Genomic DNA, 24,381 nt, shown 5'->3' with positions numbered 1-24,381 from the left:
CTTTATTTCTTTTAACAGATCACTGATGATGTCCTTTACTTTTCTTAAATTGTTAATCACCATCTTCACTCGATGGGGACTATAAGAATAGTGATCCTCGTTTAGGTTAACCAACATTTGCTCCATCATACCCAAATTGTCCAGGACGTCTTGCAATTTGTTCATTTTATCAAGGTGGTTCGAAGCCATCTTCTTTTTATTCTTTGTATAATGGTGTGAACGACGAATACTGTGGGTTCTTATAGTTAAAGCGCGGACGTGATGGAAAACATCCCCCTAAAGCCCAAAAGTTATATTACCTAGATCATCACTTAAAACGCGCGGACGTGAAGGAAAACATCCCCTACTTTTCTCATTTCATATTATCTACTATCCACATACGTGAACCAGCAATAAACAAGCCCCAAATCTACTATTCACACACGCAAAGCATTAAAATGAAACCCAAATCTACTATCCACACAAACCAGCTTAAGCTCTTACAAAACCCAATAATCTACTATCCACACAAACTTACTTGAGCGCTTACAAACACAAACACACACACTCACACTACGAAAAAAAGAGTCCGTGTTTATATTCACACTACTCTACACACATTGGCAAATGGATTACTATTTCTTTTCTAAAGATTTGGGTAGCCTGAAAAGGGCTGTTTGTTTTTGAACTCCAGTGACACCTGGTTAATGATGGCACCTTCCAGGCCTGGCACCATACACACATCTTCTTCCCCAGTCTCCTTTTACTTTTTTTTTGAGAGCGCAGAGGGAGGATGATTGGCTTCAGCACCCCAATCCTCTGTCTCTGGTATCTTGTAAGCCATCCTCTCTCCTATTTTCTTTTCCTCCTCTTCACTCTGTCTTCTTTCCTCCTCTTCTTTCTTTATCCTTGCCTCTTCTACTATGGCCTCTGCATCCAGCTCATTCACTATACGCCTGGCATATTCCAGGTGCATCTGGAGTTCTAGAAGCTTTACAATTCTGGTATTCATTGTCTTGTTAACGAATGAACAGGGTAGCTAGACTGCCAAGCGATTTTCAATTTATACTAAAAGCGCGGACGTGAAGGAAAACATCCCCTAAGACAAAAGTTATATTACCTAGATCATGACCAAACAACGCGCGGACCTAAAAGAAACACTCACTCACTTTTTTACTATTTTAAAAATTTTCGTTAAAAGCAATATACTATCCACATAGGCGGAGCAGCAATAAACAAACCCCAAATCTACTACACGTCAAACATCAAAAAAACATTATCATTATCTACTATCCACACAAACGTACGTGAGTGCTTACAAACACAAACACATACAATCACACTAGAAAAGAGTCAGTGTTTATATTCACACTACTCTACATACACACATTGGCAAATCGATTGTTATTTCTTTTCTAGAGATTGGGGTAGCCCTGAAAAGGGCTGTTTTTTGTGTGCGAAGTTGAAGCTAGGGTGATCTTTTAGTTTCTAAGAATGCGACGTCCTCTGACGATAGACTTTCTGACGATAGGTCTGCTTCTTCGGGAAGAGAAGAAGAACTCTTTGGTGTCGATACGACAATCAACAAAGCCTCTGTCAGGTTCAGGTTCCTGCTGCTGTTGTTGCTGTTGCTGCTCTCTCTGCTGTTTCTGAAGTCTGTACTTCTCTGTCCATTCTTCTTTCTCCCTGTTCACTTCTTCTCTGAAGAGCTCTTCTATCAGGTCTTCAGTGACTTTTAACATTCTCACATTCTCTATCTCTTCTGGCTTCGGTATCAGACTGTGTCTGACCCTATGCAAATTCACGTAGGCTTCGTTTAGCTTAGCTAGTCTGGAGCACATCTTCGTAGGAGGATGAGTCGACAATGGATGGTTAGACTGTTTGTTTTGTTTGTTTAGTTGAATTATAGAGGTGTTCGTCTGCAATAGACATGTACCTCTGGTTTATGTGCACACGGTGCACTAATTGATTACTCCTTGAGGGGATGAATGGTGCCACACCCCTCAGGCATTTATGTACTCACAGAGTACTAATTGATTGGGCCGTTAGTTCGTAGAAACGATACTAAATGTAAGGCCTAAATTAAATGATATGATATGAGTAGGAATAGTGCAAACCCACACTCATATATTCAGTTAGCTATTAAAGTGCCCCAGGTGTCAACCCAAGCAGTATGTAACTTCAGCTGCCATTGGCCAGCTTTTGACGTCATATTAAGACACCTGGGCTTGTGGCAAGTGGAGATCGTTCCACATCTTGCCACTTTTGTACGAAATCCGAGCGTGGTAAAGGAGGTAAGGTGCTCAGCAAGCCAGCCCTGGATGTTGTGTACTTCCCGAAATGCCAGCCCGTACTTATTTCAAATCAAGTCCAGTTGTACTAATGGACATACCTAATACCAATAATGTGTAAGCCACCTGTGCAATTGAGTCAAATTCATATAAGTTGTAGAATTTAGAATAAATATGAACGGACAAGTTGGAATTTCGCGTACAGAGTGTACATAAAGAATAAAAATTAATACCAATCGGTGAAGTCTGTGCGACTTATATCAGTTTGAATCACGCTAGGTTTGTAAGTAGTAGGTGAGTTTGACGGTGGTACCAATTCAGATCATATTAGGTTGCGAAAAAAGTTAGCCAAAGAGGGAACCAAACCAATCTGGTTCCCTATTATATTTAAAGGCAATTTTGTAGCCCTAAAAAGGGCTTTTGTTTATGCAAACGTCCCCCTCTGGTCCTCATATTTTCTGCATACTTCCGCTGTTCTCTGCTCGTGTTTGGTTGTCTCAGGGAAGTAGAAGCCGTGTATGGTTGCGATGTGTCGAGCAGCTTTCGTTACGAGATCGAGGTTGTAGTAGTCGTAGGCATCTTGGTAGTACTGACTCAGAATACGTACGCCGTAGTGCCATTGGATCGGTCGTGGTCTCTGGATTGCTAGGGAGCGCCAATTTAGATATTGAACAGCACTGATGAGATTTCCGGCTTTCTTTATGTCTGTTACTGCTGCGCTGAACCCCAATTCCTTGATTAAATTTTTCATACTAGTTGGTAGATCTTCTTGTTCGCTTTCATCGCTGCTTGTAGACAGCTCCAGATCCTCTTCCAGTGTAGACTTTTTAGCAGATGGAGGCTTCGTTTGGGGAGTTTTTGCTGGTGTTGTCTGTTTTTTGCTGAGTTTTGCCTTTTCCTCAGCTGGTTTTTGTTGCTGTTGTGGTTGTTTCTTTGACTGCACGGGTGTAGTCAGTAAAGCAGTTTTTCCCTCTATCCTGGCCTCTGGAATGGTAGTAGTGGTTGTAGTGGTAGAGGGTGTAGACTGCTGTTGAGTGTTGGTCTGTGTAGCCGCTGGGCAGGGATCACGTGGTTGCGAGGGCAACTCTCGCACCACGTTTTTACTCTGTCTCCAGTTCCGACTTGAGGCCGTCTTGTAAATTTCTTTTTCTCTGTCGTTTACCCCGATTAGGAGTAGAGATGTTCGCTTAGACTGCGCTCTTATGCTCCATCCTGTGGCAACTTTAAGCCCTAACCCTTGAAGTGCACTCAGGACTTGTGCTGGGATTATATCCGTCGCTAGCTCCATTGTTCTTGATACGTGTTGATGCTTCTACGCTCGATGCAGACTATAGTTAGACTGGAAACTACCCCCGGTTTTTAAAGTCAAAGCGCGAACGTGAAGGAAAACATCCCTCCACGGTTTTCGAGCCACAACGTTCAATGAGTGTCATGAGAGGGATAGTAAGAAGTCAAAGATTCCTATAGCCAAACAAACCACAAAGACATTTTTTTCAAAACACAACATTTTTTTAAAATTCAAAATCACTTAACACTAACAAACAACTCTAACATTTTTAACAATAATCCAACAATATAACATCAAACATTTTTTTTTCAAATCACAAACATTTTTTCTCAACTAACACATTATTTTGGACAAGGCTGACAACGTTGTGAATGAAATTGTGATTTCCACTGTTGGAAGTCATTAGGCCATTGATGGACACTACGTTTCCTAGCTTGAGACAAAAGATAAGCATAATGGTCACAAAACCATTGATCTACTTTCACATCGTTTCTAGAAGAAGAACGAGGATCAAAATGAGTCACTAAATGTTCTAAGAAATAGCCCAGGCTGCGATGATGCAGAAAATACACACAGTACTGTCCACAGACCAAGGAATCGGTGCCTTGTAATTTCACATTATTGAATCGGGTGGTCTGAGCATTTCTTCTCATAAAGTCAATGATATCGTCTTCCAAAGGAGGCAATCCATACGAATCGAAATATTCCACACATCCTTCTTGAGGAAAGTAGACGGCTACCCAGTGGGTTCCTGGGAGATGACTGTCGTCCGTGTTGATCACATAAGCTTGATGGTCTTGAGGTTTGCGATGAGGGAGTTCATCTTTAGCACAGACGACAGGATTCCAAGAAGCCGTATACGAACTGTGGTTCAAAAGGTAATGAAGTTCCCAGGTATCCATTTTTTTCTTCTTCACAGGTAATAATAAGTGATCAATTCGATCCTGACTTTTTGCTTGAAAATGTCTGACAAGTAAAAAGCGTTTAGCTCCGACTTCTTACTCTGGTCAAAGAGAGATTCGATGCGACGGCACTCCAGAGACGTTAATGGAGGAGAAGAATGTTTATCCGAGCCTTTATACCACTCATTCAACACGGATTCTATCTCGATGTGACCCCAAGCTTTGTCCAGATATTTGTCCAATTTTTCTTCTTGACTCAACATCAGACATTTGTCGTGTTGAATTTGACTGGGATGATCGTTGTGACATCCATAGCACTCTTTCTTGATCAATTCTTTCATTATATCTGCCAGGACTGTAGCAAAACAGGAGACTAAATGGGCTTCTTTTCTGGCCATCTTGACTTCATCATGACAACTTCTTCGTCTTGGGATTCTTCTTCTTCTTCTTCTTCTTCTTCCACGGTCTCATCACATTCCATCTCCAAAGTTTCTCCACTTTGTAAAGAGGGATAACAGTCTTCCATGGCTTCTAATAATCTAGAATGACTTCTCTTAAACTGTTGATTTCTATCGTATTATCAAATTCTGCATACAGGATGACGTTCACCGTCTCTACTAGATTTGAAGAAAACTGAATTTCCACACGAATCTGACCGGATTTTATAGGGTGGAAATGTCCCTCGTCGCTGCCTTGGTCTGGAGTGAAATCGAAAGCCCACAAAGCATAGCCTCCTGCATAATCGTCGTACGAAATACCGTGATTGGTGTTGGTTCCTAACTGTCCCGTGGCTTCGTACAGGGACAAGTACGATCTCAAGTAATTCTTCTTGTCAAAGTTAGGTTCGAAAAGTCGGGTACACAAGGTCTTGCCATCGCGACTGACTTCGATCTTGGACACGTTAAAGTGTTCAAAGTGGAAAGGATTTTTAGCCAAAGCTCCGTTGAAGGCTGCATTCTCGACGATACCAATGATCAAACGTGTGGGTAACTGTCCTTGGAACAGATGATGGATCGTTGCCCCGTAGGAATGGTGAAGGTTTTCAGTTCCAAGCGTCGTATCGGATACTTAGCGGTCGTTCTGCTCAACGTCTGACTGTTGTCGTTTCCCACTTTAGGTAACACTTCCACGCGTCGTACGTAGAGCCTGGCTTCCTCGATGACAGTTTTGCAAGCAGTAGTACCTATCAAATGGAAAGCGGCACTGCTACGATTCAGTCTCAGGCGAACATTCACCCCATTCAGCAAATATTTCTCTTGCAACCACATGTCCAAATGCAAACGATCCATCAGTTCTAAACTCTGTCCGTCTTTGATTTTGTCTCTTCGTTCTACAAATCCCGCATTGTGTACTTTGCTTGTATTAATTTCGAAATCTTCAAACTGGCCTGCATCGTCAGCTTCCCATACCACCCAGGCATTGAGATGAGTGTTCTTGGCGTCTATTCCGTACGTCAAGAGATTTTCCAGGTACGCTCGATAAGGGTAAGTATCCATGCTGCTACTGACTAGTTTGTTATTCAAGTACAAGTCCACTCCACTGAACAAGGAATGCATGAAATTGTTGACGGGAGCTATTACCTCATCACCATCTAGGGGCGAATTGTCCTCATCGACAACTTTGACTTTCAGGTACAAGTAACTGCTATTCAGATCGATGTAATCTTCGGGCTGTCCTTTGATTTCAAACTCGATGGGAGCTGAGGCTGTCAAAGAGGAGACGGGGTGAAATTCCACCCAATGGGATTCTTGCATGGTCATCATGGTGGGGGGCATGGCAAACAGATCAAGTTCCGACTTGGAACAAGCGCAAGATTCTCGGTGCATCATTTTTTTCTGTGTCTCAATACTTTAATAATCGAAAATGTCTAAGTCTCGAACGGTTCTTCTTTTCTTTGTCTTTCTAGCTTTAGAAGTGTGAAGTCTGGTGAAAGAGTGTTTCCTGCGTCGTCTCTTTCTGCCTTGTCCTTGCTGAATGCCTGACTCGGTAGCGTGCAGGGCATTTATAGTTGTTTCTCGGCGGCCCAAAAGGTCTTTGCCCGTTTGCAGCAAGACATTTTTGCCTGCCCTCATGAAGGCTTCTTTAGGGTTTTGTTTGTCGATGATGACATTTTGGAGAAATTCTTTGCCTTGCGTCAGTGCCGCATCTTTCAAGGCGTGCAATCCGCGTGTCACCATCGGTTTCAACACCGGGGCCACCGAACGAAAAGCCGATTTTAGCATATCTCCTAAACCGTGTCCTCGCTGTCGAGCAACGCCTCGGTACACTGGATGCATGACTTACAAGTCGTGAGAGAACCGTTTTCGAAAATGGAGTTTCACCGTGACTTTTCCTTTGGTGAATGGAATATTTTGTCCCAGATCTCCTTTTATAGCAATGTTGACCGTGTCCAAATACGACTGGCTGACAGGCAAATAATGACGATGTACAAATTCGCGGAGAACGTGGTAAGTGTTTCCACCTTCCTCGTCAGCGGACGTGGCAGAATCCACTTTGAAAGGAATGACACGCAGTAATGGCACAGAGGTGTCCCACCACGTTGTACTCCACTACATCGGAGTACACAAACATCAACTTCAGTCCTTGGTTCAGTTCTACCGGGGAACGAAATAACTTGGTAATAGACTCGTTGTCGTAAATGACTGGTAATTTCTTTTTCTTGATCATGGCCATTCTCATGTCCATGTCCCCACCCAACATGTCAAACAATTCAGGACAAAATATGAAACCCATGATTTTACTGTCAGGAAATTTCATGAGGAAGCGACGAGCTGTTTTGTGGTATTCCAGGGTGATACTTTTTTTGGCACTTTCCAAAGCTTTAAGATAGGTGATCCAATTTTGATTTTGTGTGCCAGGGGTTTTTATTTTATGTTATATTTGTCATGGGTATCCAAGTACTGTTGTATTTGCTTGTCATAAACTGCCACATCAAAAGAATTTTGATTGGGAAGGACATTGAGGACTTGGGTCGGGTGAATGATTTATACTAAAGCCACTTCCCAATGGGCTTCGTGATCTAATGGGATGGCGTGAGGTAATTTGGCCGTGTAACAGCACAACGTGTTGTGAGAAACACCTCCATGGAACTGTCACTGGATAAGGTTAAGTAAAATTGGTTTTGGTGACTCATACTTCCAGAGTTCTGTGGCTGTCCGAGGGGTTACTGGACGTCAGAGGAGTGTCTCCGCATAAAATGGGGTTGTTATTCTTGTTGTTGTTGTTCGAGTGGTGACTGACACTGACACTGGACACAAGGTTCCCGTGGTTCCCGTTGGAAGAGAATTTCAGGGAGGGATTGGGAAGCAGGTAACCGATGCAACTGCTCAATAAAATGGTCCACAATTGTTTGTCTCCTTGTTGTAAACACCAATTAGCAATGGCTGCCCCAATGACACAATACACCACGAAGATTTGGCAGAAAAAGACGATTTGCGTTTTAGGCACACGTTCTCCACACCACACCCACAAAGGTTGTTTTTGTAAATCTTGCAGAGAAGAACTGGGTGAAGGAGTGGTCGACGTAGCTGCGTCTGTGTGAAAGGGCATGATGGTCACTTCTTTTTATAGTCGATGACTTGCGAAGCGTCGATCCAAGAATCAAAACTGGGTGGATATCCTTTCCAACGTACTTTGACTTCTTTGACACGTCGTTTGCCTACTTTACGGGTTCTGCGTTCGAGAATGTTTTCGATGTCGTACACGTCGTCTTCTTTTTTGGTGACACGTTGTAACTCGGGCAAATAAAACGTTCCTTTGAGCACTTCTCCGCTCATGTCTTCTAATTTATAGACGGCAGGATGACGGCCATGTACTCGTCCAGTGACACGAAACAATTCGGTGGTCCAGTTAGGTAAGTAACCTTTGTCGAAAGTGCGTTTGGTTTTGCCAATGCGTACCCAATCTCCTATGGCCAACACTCCACTTTTCTTGGGGACAGCCCTCGTCCGGGACGTACCAAACAGGCGCTCAAACACCAACACTTCGTTCTAGGGAGTCACTTCTTGCGGGGCACGTCCAATGCTTCGATGGTAAGATTGGTTGTACGCTTGCACCAGGTGCGGTAAGATGTCGATGTACTTCAGAGTGTGGTGATGCGTAAAATATTTCCACATGCGTTCTTTCAAATAGCGTTGAAAACGTTCCACGATGCTGGCTTTGGTTTCAGGATTCTCGGTGGTAAAAAAATGAATGTCACGTTTCTTTAATTCTTTTTGGAAAGCTTGGTTCAGAAATTCGGTGCCTTTGTCCGTTTGCCATCGAAGAGGGTGACGACCGCTTTGTTTCAACACTCGTTGCAGAGCTCGCACTAACTCGATGCTCGATTTGGAAGTCAAGGGCACGACCCAAGCAAATTTGGAAAAGACGTCGATGACACAAAACAAATATTTGTAGCCACGATTCTAGCTGGCCAAATGAGAGACATCCGCTAAATCGGCTTGCCATTGATGATCGATGCCTTCCACTCGGGTGCGACTTCTGGAAAACTTGCGTCGAATGGGTTTGTGTAAAGTGTAGGTAGCTTGTTCTTGTAACCATCGTTGCACTTGAGGTAAACGGAGACTTTTCAGTTGCGTTTTGGCAGCACGATACAATTTTTGAACTCCTGCGTAAGCTGCAGGATGGGAGGGACTGTAATAAATGCTGGCTAACACCTTCTCCATTTTTTTGTGTGTTGATAAGTCACCCACTCTTCGGTGATGCTACTTTGGGTGGGTCGAAAGGGTGGCTTGGAAACGGATTTACGTGTCCGATGGGCTACGGGAGTAGAAGTCGCAGGTAGTGGTGGTGGAGGTGGCAATGGAATGGCTTTGGTCTTCTTTTCTTTTTTCACTTCTGGTTTCCCTTCTTTCTTTTTCACTTCTGTCGAAGGAGGAGTGGACATCATCTCTTTAACCCAAGCTTTCATTTCTTCTCGTTGGGGTGTGGGGGACGGGGTCAATAAGGATGCTGCAATCTTACTTGAAATGGAAGCTGCTGACGGTGTTTGAAACACTTCTCGTATCTCTTCTTCCTCAGGTCTTCGTGGGGTAGTATCTCTGGTGATCCCTGGGGATGGTAGTAGTGGTGGTAGTGATGATGGTGCTGGACTTTTCATCAAGGTCTTAAAATCTTTCAGAGTGGGAAGAGCTGTTTCGTCTAAGGCTTTATGGTGAAAGAGTTGCAGTCGTTGCAAGAGTTGACCGTACTTTTGCGATTTTTCTGTTTCGGACAAATCTTGGCGATCCATCAAGGACTGCAATTCGTGTTGTAACTGGGACATTTCGCTCAAATTGGGATTGGCAGGTAAATGCGGGGTGCGTTGTTCTTGCCAACGATGGTATTCCATCCATCGTTTGTAAGGGACTAAAGCTAGTTTTCGTCCTTCCATGGGATGTCAGGGGTCGATTCTGAGATCTTGGGACTTCAGAGGGCCTTTTTATCTTGCTCCCACCAGTCCTCCCAACATGGTTCCCAAGACTCCTTTCAGCGATGGGCCTAGCAAGAGGGGTAAAATTCCTCCACGTTGGACCAACATCTTCTTTTTTTGACGAATAGGGATTTTCTTTTGAACCATTTGGCGAAGAACGTGACGATGTTTGCCTAAGGATTGTTTCTGGTGTTTGGACAAAGGGATCGTCCCTTTCAAGACGTTCAAACAACATTCGCACACGGTATCGATGACCTCTTTGGAGGCCGTTTGAATGAGTTTTTCTCGTAGGTGTGGAGAAGCTTTGGACAGGACAGATAACATGCCCCCATGCTTGACTAAACGAGGAGGGAGTCCTTTCCTTTTCTTTCCTTGGGGTTGTTTAGAAGAGGGATGTTTTCTGGAGGGTGACATCTTTGAGTCTTCAGCACCAAAAACACTGATACCCCTACTTAGTCACAGACCTTTTTTATACTGGAAGGCGTCGCCACTGGTTGTCTTTACGTCGTATCAACTTCAGGACAGGCATGACACGTCGTGCAGGGGTATGTAACGGACTAAATCGAGCCAGTTCTTGCTTGGACAAATCCAGGAAACTTTGGAACATGCCCGATCTCTATTGAACTTTGATTTTGGGAGAAGATACTTTGTGAGCAGCGGTCACTACCGCTAAATTGGAGGGTCCTGCCACTGGGGAAGTTCTTGGGGTTATCAACGGAGAAGTTCTTGGTGTGATCAACGTCTCCAAGTACTCTTCAGTTCTTGGTGACATCAACGGGGAAGTGAATGAACCTGAGGCTACCGGAGACGCGGTCATTGCCTTTGCAGGTCGTGCTTTGGGAGTGTAAGGTTGCGTCCTGGCCGAAGTGCCTCTCTTGCGACTACTTTTCTTCTGTGGACTTTTTTTTTCTGGGGACTTATTCTCTGTTTCTTTTTCTGGGGGCTTCTTTTCTTTTTCCGGGTTGGTGTCTGGTAAGAGGAGGGTCCCGCCACTGGAGAAGTTCTTGGAGACACGGGTCTCCTTGGGGACCTGGTGTTGACACCGTGGCTCTTTTTCTTCTTCTTGGAGCTTCGTTTGACTTTTTTCTTGGGGATAACTTTGGGGGCATTAGGATACCATCTTAAGAGAGACCGAATGATGACCCCTCCTAGAGTACCGCTCCCTCCAGGTTTCAAAATGAATTTTTTTTTGGTTTGAGTGTCGATGCGGGGATCGGCCAGTTGGGTCAAAGCGACTTTGTTTCGATCAAAAAAGCTTTGGTTTGATGAGGAATCTGAATGATCCCTTGCTGTAATTGACGTGCCGTCACCGTGAACCATCGTAAGACTTCTTTGAGACTAGCTTCTAAGACACGAGCTCGTATTTGTGGATTTTTTTCTCGACTGATGCCATACAAGGCACGAATCAATTTGACGGGGAGATGTGATTGAAGTGACGTCATGTTGACGTTGTGTGAGACAGGCGAAAAGTGTCTGAGGTTTTTATAGATTTATTTTGTTGAGTGAAATTAAGTCGAGGACGGAGACGTGTACAGGACAGGCCCTCCGTCTTGGCCCCAGTGGTGAAACAAGTGGGTACGAAATCGCAAATCATCGGGGGTCGTAGGTTTCAAATCGACGAGTAAATAAGCGTGTGGAGTTTGAGTGGCATCGTCGTACGCCTGAGTCAGCCAAGGCATTCCTAACTGTTTGGCTAAGACTTGCACTTGCGATTTATCTCGAGGGCTTTTAAACAAGACCACGTAATGCGCATTGAGACTGATGGTACGATGGGCTTTACTTTGTTGAAACAAATTTTGGGTGATGTAAACGACACTGGCATTACGGTGATGCCCTTTGCGCGTAAACCACAGTTTAATTTCTTCTTCGTCTTCCCCTAACATGTCGTCGAAAATGACCAAATGGTTTTGACGGGAGTCAGAGACGATGCCGTCGTCTTCTTTAGGAATGCCTTCCACAAACACGATGGAATCGCCTTGACTTTCTCGCAAGAGGCTGTACGCCGATTGCCACTCTTTGTAACACCACACGATGCGTTGAGGTGGACGATCGATCAAATGATGTTTATGTTCGATCAAACGTTTGACGAATTCGGTTTTGCCTGAACCGCTAGGTCCAGCAATGAACATGTTAAAGGGATGGCGAAGATACAAAGCCTCCCAACTGGCACGATTTAAGTGTTCGTCGATGACTTTGACAGTGAAGGAAGAGGGAGCAGACACAGTAGAGGTAGCCACAGTGTCACAGTGTCAGGAATGTCACTTGTGACACGAAAACAAACAAGACGAGAGTTTATATACTTTTTTCAGGACACGTTTATTGAATGTTTTAAACATGAATACGAAAGACAAAAATACATAAAAGCCAAAGGCTTAAGTACAAAGATAAAGGCACATGAAAACTATTAACGTAGAATAAACACAAGTGTCTGTACAACATGTTTTGGGTAATGTTCTGACCAGTTCTATATTGGGTAAGGTCACACAAGTGTCCTTCCGAAAGGGTCTTTTAGACATGTCCACGACAGTCCTGTCCTGGGTGACGGGTTCTTCTTCTTCTGGCACTGTCACTAACACAGGTTGAAAAGTAACTTTTTTCCTTGAACAACTCTCGTGCATACTGGGCCACTTGTTGGGTCCAAGCCTCAAAACCCCCTTTTTTCCAGGCACGGACATCTGTCCAGTGGGGGTGTAAGTCACAAGCTACACATACATTGTCATACACGTCATCGGTAGCTAAAAGTTCACGAATCTTTTTTTCCTGTTGAGGTCGAGAAGTATCCAGATGAAAACGCAAGGCTTTGAGCAAAAGGAGTCTTTCGTGACCATTTAAGGCCATTGGGGTGGTAAGTACTGATCGTAAAGAGCCCACAAAGAATCGGCTGGTAAACGAAATCCCAGAAAACAAGTCACTAAGACAAACACCACTTGTCGACCCAAATTGAATGGATACAGTTCTTTTAATAATTGATGGTAATGATCCACGGTTTGAATATGGTCATTGAGTTCCTTCCACGGAATCTGTTCAATCACTTGTGACATAAGCCGTGGCATGGATTCCTGATTTTATAGTCTCTTTATTTCGGAAGCAATAAAGGTACTTTCTAACTAGACATCTTCGTTCTCCAGTAGGGAATCTAAATCTTCCATACTGTAACCTACACTTCAGAGTTTGTTTAGATGTTTCGTCATCCGCTAAGCAGATTCCACGTAAAATATGTTGGTAATCATTTAACTCGTCTTCCTCAATACGTTGCTCTAGGTGAATCTCGAAGTAACCAAAATTACGAACATTTAGTTCATTCACTAACTGAAAGTGTTGAACAAGGTCTGACCACTGAAACAATTTCTGACGAATCAGTCCTCTTATACCATTCAGGTACCAGTGGTTAAAGATCCGGTGACGTAACGGATGCAATTGTTCTTTACCTTTGACTTGTATTTTGACCAGCTCTCGGTAAATGCGTTCTCTCAACTCCACAGGCAAATCACGAATGTTCTCTTGTAAAGTATCCATGAATAGGTCATACTAAATCCTCTTTCTGACACAAGAAATGTACCGTTTGCACAGACATGGTTTTACTTCAGTGTCGAATTTAAATCGTTTAGTCACTAATTTACACATTAAAATTCGTTCAGAAGTTTCCTCTTTCACTAAGTTGACATTGTGTAAAAGATGTTGGTAATTCGTTAACTCTTCCTCTGGAATTCGATGCAGTAAGTTTACAATGTAGTAAATAGAATCATCAATAGCAAACCAATCCTTGTTTAAAACTAGGGGGTCGTTGATCAATGTCTGTCCAATGGAACACTTTCAACTGAATCAGTCCTTGTATAGCATTCAGGTACCAGTGGATCAAACACTGGTAACGTAACGGATGCAATTGTTCTTTATGTTTGACTTGTATTTTGACCAGCTCTCCACAGGCAAAGCACGAATGTTCTCTTGTAAAGTATCCATGAATAGGTCAGTCCGTACAATTCACAATCTTCTCCTAGAGCAAAAGTAATCCACATAGTGAGTAATTTCTGGCCACTGCCATTCAGGGTAACGTCCAAGAATCTCATTGAACTCTTTTGATGTAAACGGTCTAGAGTGATATAATAGGACGAATGCACACTTGACCCAGAGAAATCTAACACACTGATTGACTTTTTTCACTTTCCTTTTGTGAATTTCTCGGCACAAAAGTTCTACAGTTACCCATTGAGATTTCACTCTGGCAAGTCCCTGCCAAACTTCCTTGTAAATCTTCTCTTGCAGTTCTTTAGATAATGATTCAATATCGTTTTTGAAATGAAGTTTAAATAGTGGTCTCGGTGATGTCCAACATTTGATTCCTAACCAATCTGGTTTCTTCTTCTTCGTCAACGACATGGTAAGTTACTTCAATGTCTCGGTCCCACAAAGAGTAAGTAATGACAATTCGGTGACCATCGAGCATGTTCTACGTAGGCCGAATCTTGTGGTTCCCAGTGGTGAAGTGACACACCGCAACTGAAGCACTTGACTTTATCCCCTTCGCCCAAGTAGAAAAATCCAGCTCTGGCTAATTCTTCGGGGGTTGGTCCTCCCAGATACTTAGGCCATTTTCCTTTGAACGATTAAAGACGATTTTCAAAGTCGCAGTATTCCGACAAATGCACAGGAAACGAATATTCGTCTTTCACAGGTTCGTTTCGATGAGGGTTGGGTGACATGGACAGGAGTTTGCTCAGGGCTGGATGACATCCGTAGGGAGGTAGACGTGAAGGTGGACATCCACCTTTAAAACGAAACCCAGTAAAGTGTCCAAGAGGACGAGCGGCATCGCTTTCGCATCCCTCAGGTTTGACACGCACAGCATCACTTTCCATGATAGGGGTAGTGAGAACAAAGTTCCCATGATGCTTTACGGAATCGCTAAGGTCACAACATACAGCATCGTTCCCATCGCAAGGCTCACAATCGTATCCCAATCCAGACTCAGGTCCCAAGTAGACAAATCCTGTTCTAGCTAAAACATTCGAAGAAGGTAAAATCCTTCCCTATCCGTAGGCCATGCTTGAAACCTTTCCAATCGACGGGCACAATCACAATAGTCAGGTAAGAAGGCCGGAAAATGGTAGGGTTTGAACTTGGAGTTCTCACTGGATTTCTCACTCGATTGTTGCTGTGGCGAAGTCATCCTTCTGGTGGGTGGCTATCCTCTTACAACCAATGTTTTATACTGACATGTCCATACGGTAATGTAAAGTGATTGGGAAGCCGTACTCGCTTTTGGTACACGATTTGATAGACTTTTTCCAAGGGTCGACTGACGATGTGGTGGGTGGGTAAACGTACAATCTTGTTGGGCTGATAGGTGGTCACTTTAAAGTGTTCATCCTCTCTAGGCTGCAAGGCTTCTTTCAATACGTCAATGTTCACCACTCGACTGGTACGATAATTCAGAGTCAATCCTTTCACTTTACACATTGTGTGCACTTCTTCTTGTTTGTCCCGGTATTCGTAGCCGTAATTTTTAGGACCGCCACTGACGAAACTTAGAATCTTGTCGTCGGGATGCTCGTCTGTCCAGTCTCCTAAACGGTCTCCTTCGATGTCAGGGTGCTGTTGACTCAGGTGATCGATGTAAATGCAACTGTCCGTGTCAAAGTACAGGACACGTTCCCCTAACAGTTCTAAAGCTTCGTACAGTTTTAAGCGAGCATGAGCTGTCACGTAAGCCGCAATGATGACATTTCCAAAGGGGTCGTCTTGTACAAAGTCCAGATTTTCTTCGTAATTCACTAAGATCAAATTCTCGCGAACGACGTCCACGTGTTTCATGAATTTGGTTTTGTCGTGAATCATCTGGAAGTAGCGGGAAGGTTCGATCAAATATTCCGTCTTGGGTAAGCACGATCGTTGTGCCATTTTTCCCCACAAGCAATTTAACATCACTTTGGCAAACGATCGCCTGCCTTCGTTTTTCTCGATGTGGTCTAAAGTGATGGCTTCTTGTTCCCGGTATTTCTCTTTGAATGTCTTTTGGTCCTCGGGAGTGTGACACCAGGACGGATAGCCACTGGCTTCTTGCTTCAGTTTCAAAAAGGCATCCACGTAGTCTGCGAAAATGCCTTTCTGAGGGGGGTCACCCTTGTCGTATTGTTGTGTCTTGGGAAAGTGGCAAATTTCGTACACTTCTAATAGTTGGTATCCCTGTCCAGAGCTTTGAACAATTCTACGCTGACCCACGTCCCCGTCAAGGCACGTTCTTCCTGGGTGTGATGACAAAGTTGGTCTTGGTTGCACGTTTCGGCACAAGTACGGCACAAAGGAAACATCAGTTTGCCTTGACAATGGTGAGGTAACACGGGATGGTACAAGTCCGTGGGAGGCAAAACTTTGCACTTGATCAAGCCTTCGTATTGTCGAATGTTTTTCAGGTCGATGTGTTCCGTGAACAATTGCGGATGCCCTATAGGAACGCGACAATATTTGCACACGTAGGGATACAGCGAACACACGTCCAAGTATTTGATTTCTTCTCCTTTCTCTTCGTCGGCTTGGCACAGCAAACAGGTGGCATTGGTCCTTCCTCCGTACAAACTATCCCTCGGGTTCAGGGGGTCCATGAACTGGTAGCTTTCCACGAGGCGTTTAAACTCGGGATCGGTTTTCAAACGGTGATCGTATTCGTGTTCCCACATTTCCACCACTTGGTATCCTTCCTGTTCTAACTTTAGGCGTCGCTGACAAGTGTCCTGGTACAAGTCTTCCATGGTTCGTTGTAAAAACTGATTTTTAGTGCCACGGTCAGGGTAACAGACGGGACATCCGTGAAATAAGCAACCGTTAAACTCGTACACGATCTTGGGGTTTTCTAAGTCCCAGCCATCGACCGAATGCGTTCCGATGGTCTTTTCGCCCCCTCCGTTGCGGGCATGCTGAATCCACTTGTCTTCCTTGTCGCACAAGTAATGTAACCAGCGTAGGGCTTTGACCGAGTATTGACGTTTGACATAGTTGGTCGTTTGAGGGCTGATGACAGCCACAGTGTTTTCAGGCATGAATCGTTGTCTGTACACTAAGGAAAACGCTTTGGAAATGGTCCAAGCTTCTTTTAAAGGATCGACCCCTCCGTGTTCCATGAACAGTTCTCGAAATTTTCCACAGCAACGCCGTAAAATGTCCACGTCGGAACGACAATACTTTAATATTTCTTCCTGAAAGTCGAAAGGATCGGAGGCGTGAGCCTGGTACCAAGCGTAGAAATCTTCTCGTTGTTCGGTACGCATGTTGTCGGGGTCGTAATAGTGAGCCTTAGGCAAATGGGGTAGAACGGCGTGTTGATTGGCTTTGGTATTGAAAAAGTGTGGAATGTACCCTTTAGCCATTTCTGTCATTCCAAACGTCTTAGGCATTCGACTCAAAGACATGGCCAAGTAATTCATCGAATCTTTAAACTGTACTTGTCCCACTTGCATGAAAATGATTTTGGCTCCGTTCAAAGTCACTTTAGGACGCTCGGTGCCTTGTTCCGTATAGTATCTCAAAACAAACTGTCCATCGTATCCGGAGAAATTGTGAGCCATCACCGTGGCATGACGATGACAATCTCGGTAACGTTCGATGTCCTCTTGGCTCCACGTCTTGTCGATGGGGTCTAAGACCCATCAGGCGAAATCGGCTAGCGTGTTCGGTCCCCGAAAGATTTTTTCACGTCCTCCAGGAATCTTGCTGCAGTGAGGGCAATGACTCAAGATAGGTTCTTGAATGCACTTTTCGCACGCTCGATGAGCCACGCAGAAATTAGGAATGTGAATACCGGTCTCTTGCATGCATTCGAAATCGAAAAAGATGAAATTGCCTTTCTTCTTGTGTCCATCCTCTTTCTCTGGTTGGGATTGGTATTTTTGCACGTAGCATTGATGTTTCAAGTCCACGATGTGGTGACAAATGTGACATTTTTTCTTTCCTGAACATACGTGTGCCTTGGCATTATTGGTACGTATGCCTTGGCCACATGTAGGGCACAATCTCAGGAGTTGACAAGCACATTTCTGCTGTGAACCTTGCGTCTTCAGATGTTGTTGGTAACAGGCAGGGCTGACAAACGTGCGCTGACAAGCAGGACAATGCATTGGTTCTTGCCCTTCGCTCAGACAGGGTTGAGAGGCCAAGCAGCCTGAGCATTTCGATCCACAATGCTTGTGTTGCTCTCGATTGTTATAGCCAGAGTCACATTTCTCGCAATAATAAACATATCCCAGGAATCCGGTGATAGTGGTAATGGTATCGAAATGGTCATCGTGATGATAGACATGAATGTATTTTCCATCCTTAAAGTCTTTCCCTCGAAACAACAGAGGCCCACGCATTTCTTGAGGGTGCACTTTCAAGGTGTAGCGTGGAGCTAAAATATATTGCAATGTTTGCATCTCAGGAATGCCGCAGGGTGTGTCTGTGGACAGGCCAGCTTGTTGTAACAGGAGTTCTGCTTCACTTCGTTGTTTGGCTCGGTCCGATTGTCGAATGTTCTCCCAGTCTCTTTTCCATTCTACCGTGTTGTTCTTGTTGGCATAGGTTCGTCCCACCACGATAGCCCTGGCTAAACACATCTGGTCTTGAGGGTTGTGAATTTGGACGAGGCTACGCCTAATGCTGCGAAGATCGTTCACCAATAACATCTTTTTTGCGTCCAGTCCCTTGAGGAGGAGACACGTGGGTTATAAACAGTGTGGCTTTTCCGTCGGTGATGTCAAACTGGTCATTGGATTGTTGTACGTGTTGAATTTTGTCCATGACTTTGGAAGGGGTCAATTCTGCAGGGCTACTAAACTCGATCCAAACAGGGGATTTCAAGCCGTCGTGTTGTATGGAAAGTCTCAAGCGATCGTCTTCTTTGGCTTGACATTGTCGCTTGAGTGTGGTGAGCAAAGAATCCCACATCTCGGTGACGAACCCTTCTGCTTTCTCTAACGGTATGTCGGACTTCAAATTTTTAAACTTCACCGTGAAGGCGTAAGCCGTGGTTCTAAATTTTCTAGAGGAGCGCTTTTCTGTCTCTCGAATGTGATAGTACTTTTCAGGGTTGACTAAGGGTGGTGAACTTTGTTTAGAGGAAGACTCTCTGGGTTTGAATTCTGGTTCACTCATGACCTCTTCAAAATCACTGGCATGAATTTGTGCCAAGACTTCAGCTTTGCTACGAGGCGATAGATCATGCTTCTGCCTCTTACTTTCTTCTTTCTTCTTGAATGAATTGGATCGTTTCATCTTGACTGCAAAAAGTCAAATGACTAAAATTTAAACACCATGGACTAATTTATAGTCATGGCAGACCAGCGTATATAAAAGGGGATGTGTCTTGTCCTTTCACTATTCATTTCACTCTTAAACCGAGCACAACGATGGAAGAGACTAGCCAAATCGAACGTTTCATCAGAGCTTTGCGAGGGGTCATTAGAAAATTCTCTTCAGACCAGCCGACAGACTACTCTCCTTCCTTGCGAGATAAAAGTGAAGATACTTGCTCTATCTGTCAGAAGAAAGGGCATTGGTCTTCAGAGTGTCCAGACCGTCAAAAAGAAAAAAGGGGTTAGAAAAGAGAAAAGTCAAGATACCTGTTATTATTGTCAAGAAAAAGGACATTGGTCTCCAGATTGCCCCAAAAAGAAACAAGAGGAGTCAGAAGAAGAGGAAGACGAAAAGGAGGAAGAAAACAGACAGGTGAAGAAAAAGAAACAGGAGAAGAAAAGAAGAAGGGATGAAAGTGAGGAGGAAGAGGAGGAAAAGAATGTGAAGGTGAAGAAATTCAAAAAACAGAGAGACTAAACAATGAGACAGAAGAAGTCTATGAACTTTTTAAAGTGCTCTGTTGTGAATTGGATTGTAAATATTTATAAAAGAATAAATTAGGTATAAAAAGGTAAATGTCTTTGGGTTTTGATTTTGAAATAAGAATGTACACTCACACACACACTCATACAGATGTACTATAGGGGTAAAATGGGTTGTTTTTGTTTTTTGAGTTTTAATGGATGTTGGCAATTGAAAGTCTATCTCTTTTCGAGAGACGTGGGTGGCCCTGAAAAGGGCCTTTTTTGATGTAGGGGTGAGTTTAAGCAATCAACTTTAACTGTCTTAAGCCTTTGCCACGGCCAAGGCCTACTTCTGGACTGCGTACTGTTGATGATGATGATGATTTGGTTGAAATCACTAAGGGTGGCACGATAGGCTTTGTCACAGGGCTGGAGTGTTTAGCTCGGGAAGGTCGTATTCTCTTCGGTCGTAATAAAGAAGTCTGATACATTTGTTTCAGACTTCTTAACTTCGCTAAAATGTCTAACAGTACCGTGACCGTTTGATTTTCACACCCTTGTTTCTTTGCTCCTGCTGCTTCTTCTTGTTGTTGTTTTTTTCTTACCTCTTCTTCTTGCTGCTGTTGCTGTAGGAGAAAAGCTTGTTCCGCTTCCTTTTGCTGTTGTATAAATTTCTCCAATTCTTCTTTCTGTCTCTGTCTAAAATTCTCCACGTGTGGTAATGAAAAAGGTGACGAAGGTTCCGGAACAAATTCTTGCGAGGTAAGAAAATCCACAAAATCCCAATTCACCTCTTCTGAAAGTAAGTCCGGGTTCCCTTGTGTAATCTCCACCGTTGGTGCACCCCAATTGATCGTTTTCTGAGTTTCCGTCATGTTGAAAAACTGTCACATGGATTGACTGTGCACAGGCGATAGCGAATCTATATAGACTACGTGACGTCACAGACTGCTCTCTTCGGATTGGATATGGGCTGACTGAATTTTGTAACGCGTGTTTGGATTGGTCAATGAACTCAATCCGTTTCAATCCTTCCTCCCCCTATAAATAAGCGCAGCTCACTGCATTGATTCACCTGTTCTCGGCGCCTCAACATGTGGACCGACGTTGAATCTTCCACCCTTGTGTCAACGATGATGTTCAGGACGGACATGCCGATGTATATCCGATCCGAATGGACAGTTGTCCATAGGACCGCCACCAGCCTATGGATACGTAGGATTTACGTGGAGAGGCAATGATGCCTCAAAAGAGTGGTAGTGTATGGACCTACCATGAGACGAAGCCTAAGACGAAGAAGATGTTGCAGATGCCCTTTATGTTAAGGGCATATTAACATAAACCCAAAGGCCCTTTTCAGGGCCACTCCAATCTCTCGAAAAGAGACAGACTTTCAATTTCCTACCCCTGTTCCATTTCCATAGACCCATCAGGTCGGGACCATATTAAAATAGGGTCCCGACTCTGTTCCATTTGACGCTCAACAGTTCCCAAATTCCCATGTTAAATTTACATAAACCCTATATTGACCCAGGGTTTTTCTCCACGTTAAATTTACATAGACCCTATACAGACCCAGGGAAGTCTGTAATGCTAATTCCTCATAGACCCTATACTGATCCAGGGTTTTTTCTCCATGTTAAATTTACATAGACCCTATATTGACCCAGGGGTGTTTTTAATGCTAATTCCCACAGACCCTATAGTGCCCCACTTCAAAACTAACAACTATAAAGACTTTGTTTCCTATATGCACCTTTAATTTACTTGACAGATTTATGAGTAGATTTAGAATGCCTAAGTAAACAATCTGCATAGTTCTGCTTGCAAAAGATCACATTAATGAATATTAAACTATATAGCAAGTTCGAGCATCCAAACAATAGCATTAGTGCATTTCATGCAATATCAAAGCATCTGAACGTCATGTCAAACAATGACAAAAATAAGAAAATAGATCAGTCTTATCAAATGCTTTATTGGTTGCTATCACCTTATATTTTTCTTCAATTTAAAACTGAAACATTGTTAGCCTTATCATATTATTCAATAAATAAGCAAAAGTTCAATATGTGCAGGAATTACTTCAGAAAAGGAGATTTAAATGGCGGAAGTTACCTAATAATCCTCCTGGTGAGAGACAACTATAATACAATTCAGTTGGTCATGTATGCGCATTTACTCATTTTCAATTAAATATAAACTGTTCTTTAAAATTTAACACTAATTTTCTTTAACCAAATTCTATTCAGTCCTGATTATTGGATGCTCTGCACCTAAACTGTCACCAAGAAATTTCCAGACACAAATTATCTATCGCTATGAACTTTTACAGTGGTGGCCATGTGCTAAAACTGGGTCAAAATAAGAGCGCGTCGAGTGGAATCGTCACAATAGAGGGTAGCACGAACTTGTTTATCAATATGTGTACCTTTCATTGTGACATCACCGCGCGCGACATTCAATCTGGATTGTAATTGATCACACCTTTAGGTTCATTTCGTCCAAAAATGGTTACGTACTTTAACAATGATTTTGCCGTAAGCACTTCTCGGGGCGTCTAAATAATGACCTTCCAAAGGAATATCGCTGTATAAGAATCCAAAAGTAAGTGAATACTTGCCATTTAAAGGTATGTATAATCAAATTCTAAAAATGACACCCATTACTGAAATAGTCGGTGTTGAATGCCTATTTGACCCATGTTACTTTGTTTTATAGCACGACAGACAAGTTGTTCTCGGCCTCTTTTTTTTTTCTTCAGAAAAGAAAGGCTGATAGCAACTTGCTGGTTTAGATATCGAAGAGTTTAATTTCCTATTGTAATCTTTCTGACAAAATGCATTCCTTTTGTTTTATCATCCACAAACAGAACCTGACTTCTGCAGTAACTTTACTGTAAATGTTTTGTTTGTGTGGGAACTTCCAATGTAAACCTATGGAAACACCATGATATTCAAACTTCAATAACTTTAAATTTCTGAATTATCAAACCTTTATTTCTAAGTACAGACGCGTCCTTAATGTAAGCTTCTTTGCAGAGAAACCCATACAAGTCACGGAAATGTTTTTCCTCTGCATGTGTTTGACACGCGTTTCAATTCCGCGCCTAAAATATTACACGCTAAATTTTAGTAATGCGTATTTTCATTACCTAAACATTGTCTTTTTCAGTCAGAAATATAATAAAATCTCATAAAATTATTTTTACTAAAATGTCACTTTTTATTATCAACTAATTATGGCCAATCAAACGCGTATATACTCTATCTTGCTCCGCAACAATTTCTAGACTGGTTCCCATTTTGTTAGTCTACTTAGGTGGCGCTCTAGAAATATAATAAAAAAAAGAATTTCCCGGGTTTCCTCACTGGTTATAACGGAAATATAAAAAAGACCTTGTATATCTTGGGTATTGTTCAAAGAACCTTTAATTCCCTTTATTATAGTACGTGATTGATGGGTGTAATATGGGGTGTAGAGAATACTGCTTGGACTTACTCCAGCTTTAAAAAACACTGCTAACTTCACTTGGTTATTTTCAATTCCTGGACTTAGAGGTAAATTGTACCCCGGAGTCTGACGTTTTACCAATAAAGTTCGCCGATTGATTGGATTCATGCGATGGTCGTCCGAGACTTATGCGTTGGTACTTTACTGTCTTTTGAATGTATATGTGTAGTTTTTCAGTCTTCTTGCGATTCTAAAGCGATAAAAGACGCGTGAGAGAAGTCGAATCGAGCGGAGGGTTGTGGTCACCGTTGCACTTCTTGTATTCATTTATATTACCGATAAGGTGATTTCATGTTGTCAGAGATTTTAAAAAAAGGCCCGATTTTTATAAAATATAAATTGTATGTATTTGGTACTTCAGCCATTGCACTGTCAGACTGTTGTTGTCTAGCTGGGCAAAATTCATTTTCCCTATTTTAATAGGTGCTAAAGATGGTATACTTTAGACTAAATCAGGCTGATTGTTTTTTAAGTACAAGGGAGCAGTAATTTTAGTTAGTAGTGCGCTGACAGCATGTACAATTTTCATAAGTACAATATCTAAAGAAATGTCAGCCACATTACATCAAAGTAGCATGGGGTATGCCACTATTCTCTCCATTGTGCATGTTTCAAATACAAACAATTTCACCTTACATACGTCCCTCTCTCAAAAGTATATAATACCTAGTGAGCCCCCCCCCCCTTGAAACCTATAACAACCTTTCTAACACGTCATGTTCATTAGCAACGTGAGCTACCCATGGGAGGCAACTCAATGTGCGCTGATAAACTCAGTAAGTAAAACGGAAGGAAGAAACAGTGAAAAAGAAAACAAGAATCTGAATCTACATTGATCGAAAATTACCTCATATTTTATGCTCGTTTCTTTTTTCAATGCTAACGTGGCTGTAGCAATAACAGACTGAGCCATTTACGAGTCGTTATGTTCGTTAGTAACTCCTGTTCAAGAATATGCCAATTCCGTTTCTTGCAAGCATACGACTAAAAGTGATTATTTGTTGGCTTTCGGTTATATAATGGTGTTCAGAAGCGGAGCTATCAAAGAATTTACTCTGAGTTTCGTATTAAGCCAAACATTTTATAATTTCTTCGGCATGGTGAGACTTGGCTATACTAAATAGCTTTATAAAGTATAACGTCTACGTGTCATGTAGGCGCATTTACTCAAATTAAATATTCACTGTTACTCTAAAATTTAATACTAATA

At 42.8% G+C, this 24,381-nt stretch overlaps 1 protein-coding gene across 1 annotated transcript in view; it reads right to left on the bottom strand.

Annotated features, from left to right (window-relative positions):
- LOC149779266 (folylpolyglutamate synthase, mitochondrial-like) overlaps positions 1-24,177 on the bottom strand; it is a 96,816-nt gene extending 72,639 nt beyond the window's left edge. The window contains exon 1 of the mRNA XM_089939850.1: positions 24,019-24,177. Within this exon, the coding sequence (XP_089795976.1) occupies positions 24,019-24,084 (66 nt within the window). The 5' untranslated portion in view covers positions 24,085-24,177. The remainder of the gene's footprint in view (positions 1-24,018) is intronic.
- Between the last annotated feature and the right edge of the window lie 204 nt (positions 24,178-24,381).

This window comes from Sinohyriopsis cumingii, chromosome 17 (assembly GCF_028554795.1).
Source record: "Sinohyriopsis cumingii isolate HCF-2022 chromosome 17, ASM2855479v2, whole genome shotgun sequence".
NCBI lineage: Eukaryota > Metazoa > Mollusca > Bivalvia > Unionida > Unionidae > Sinohyriopsis > Sinohyriopsis cumingii.
The sequence above is the reverse complement of the archived record's forward strand: the minus strand, read 5'-3'. Positions and strand labels throughout refer to the sequence as shown.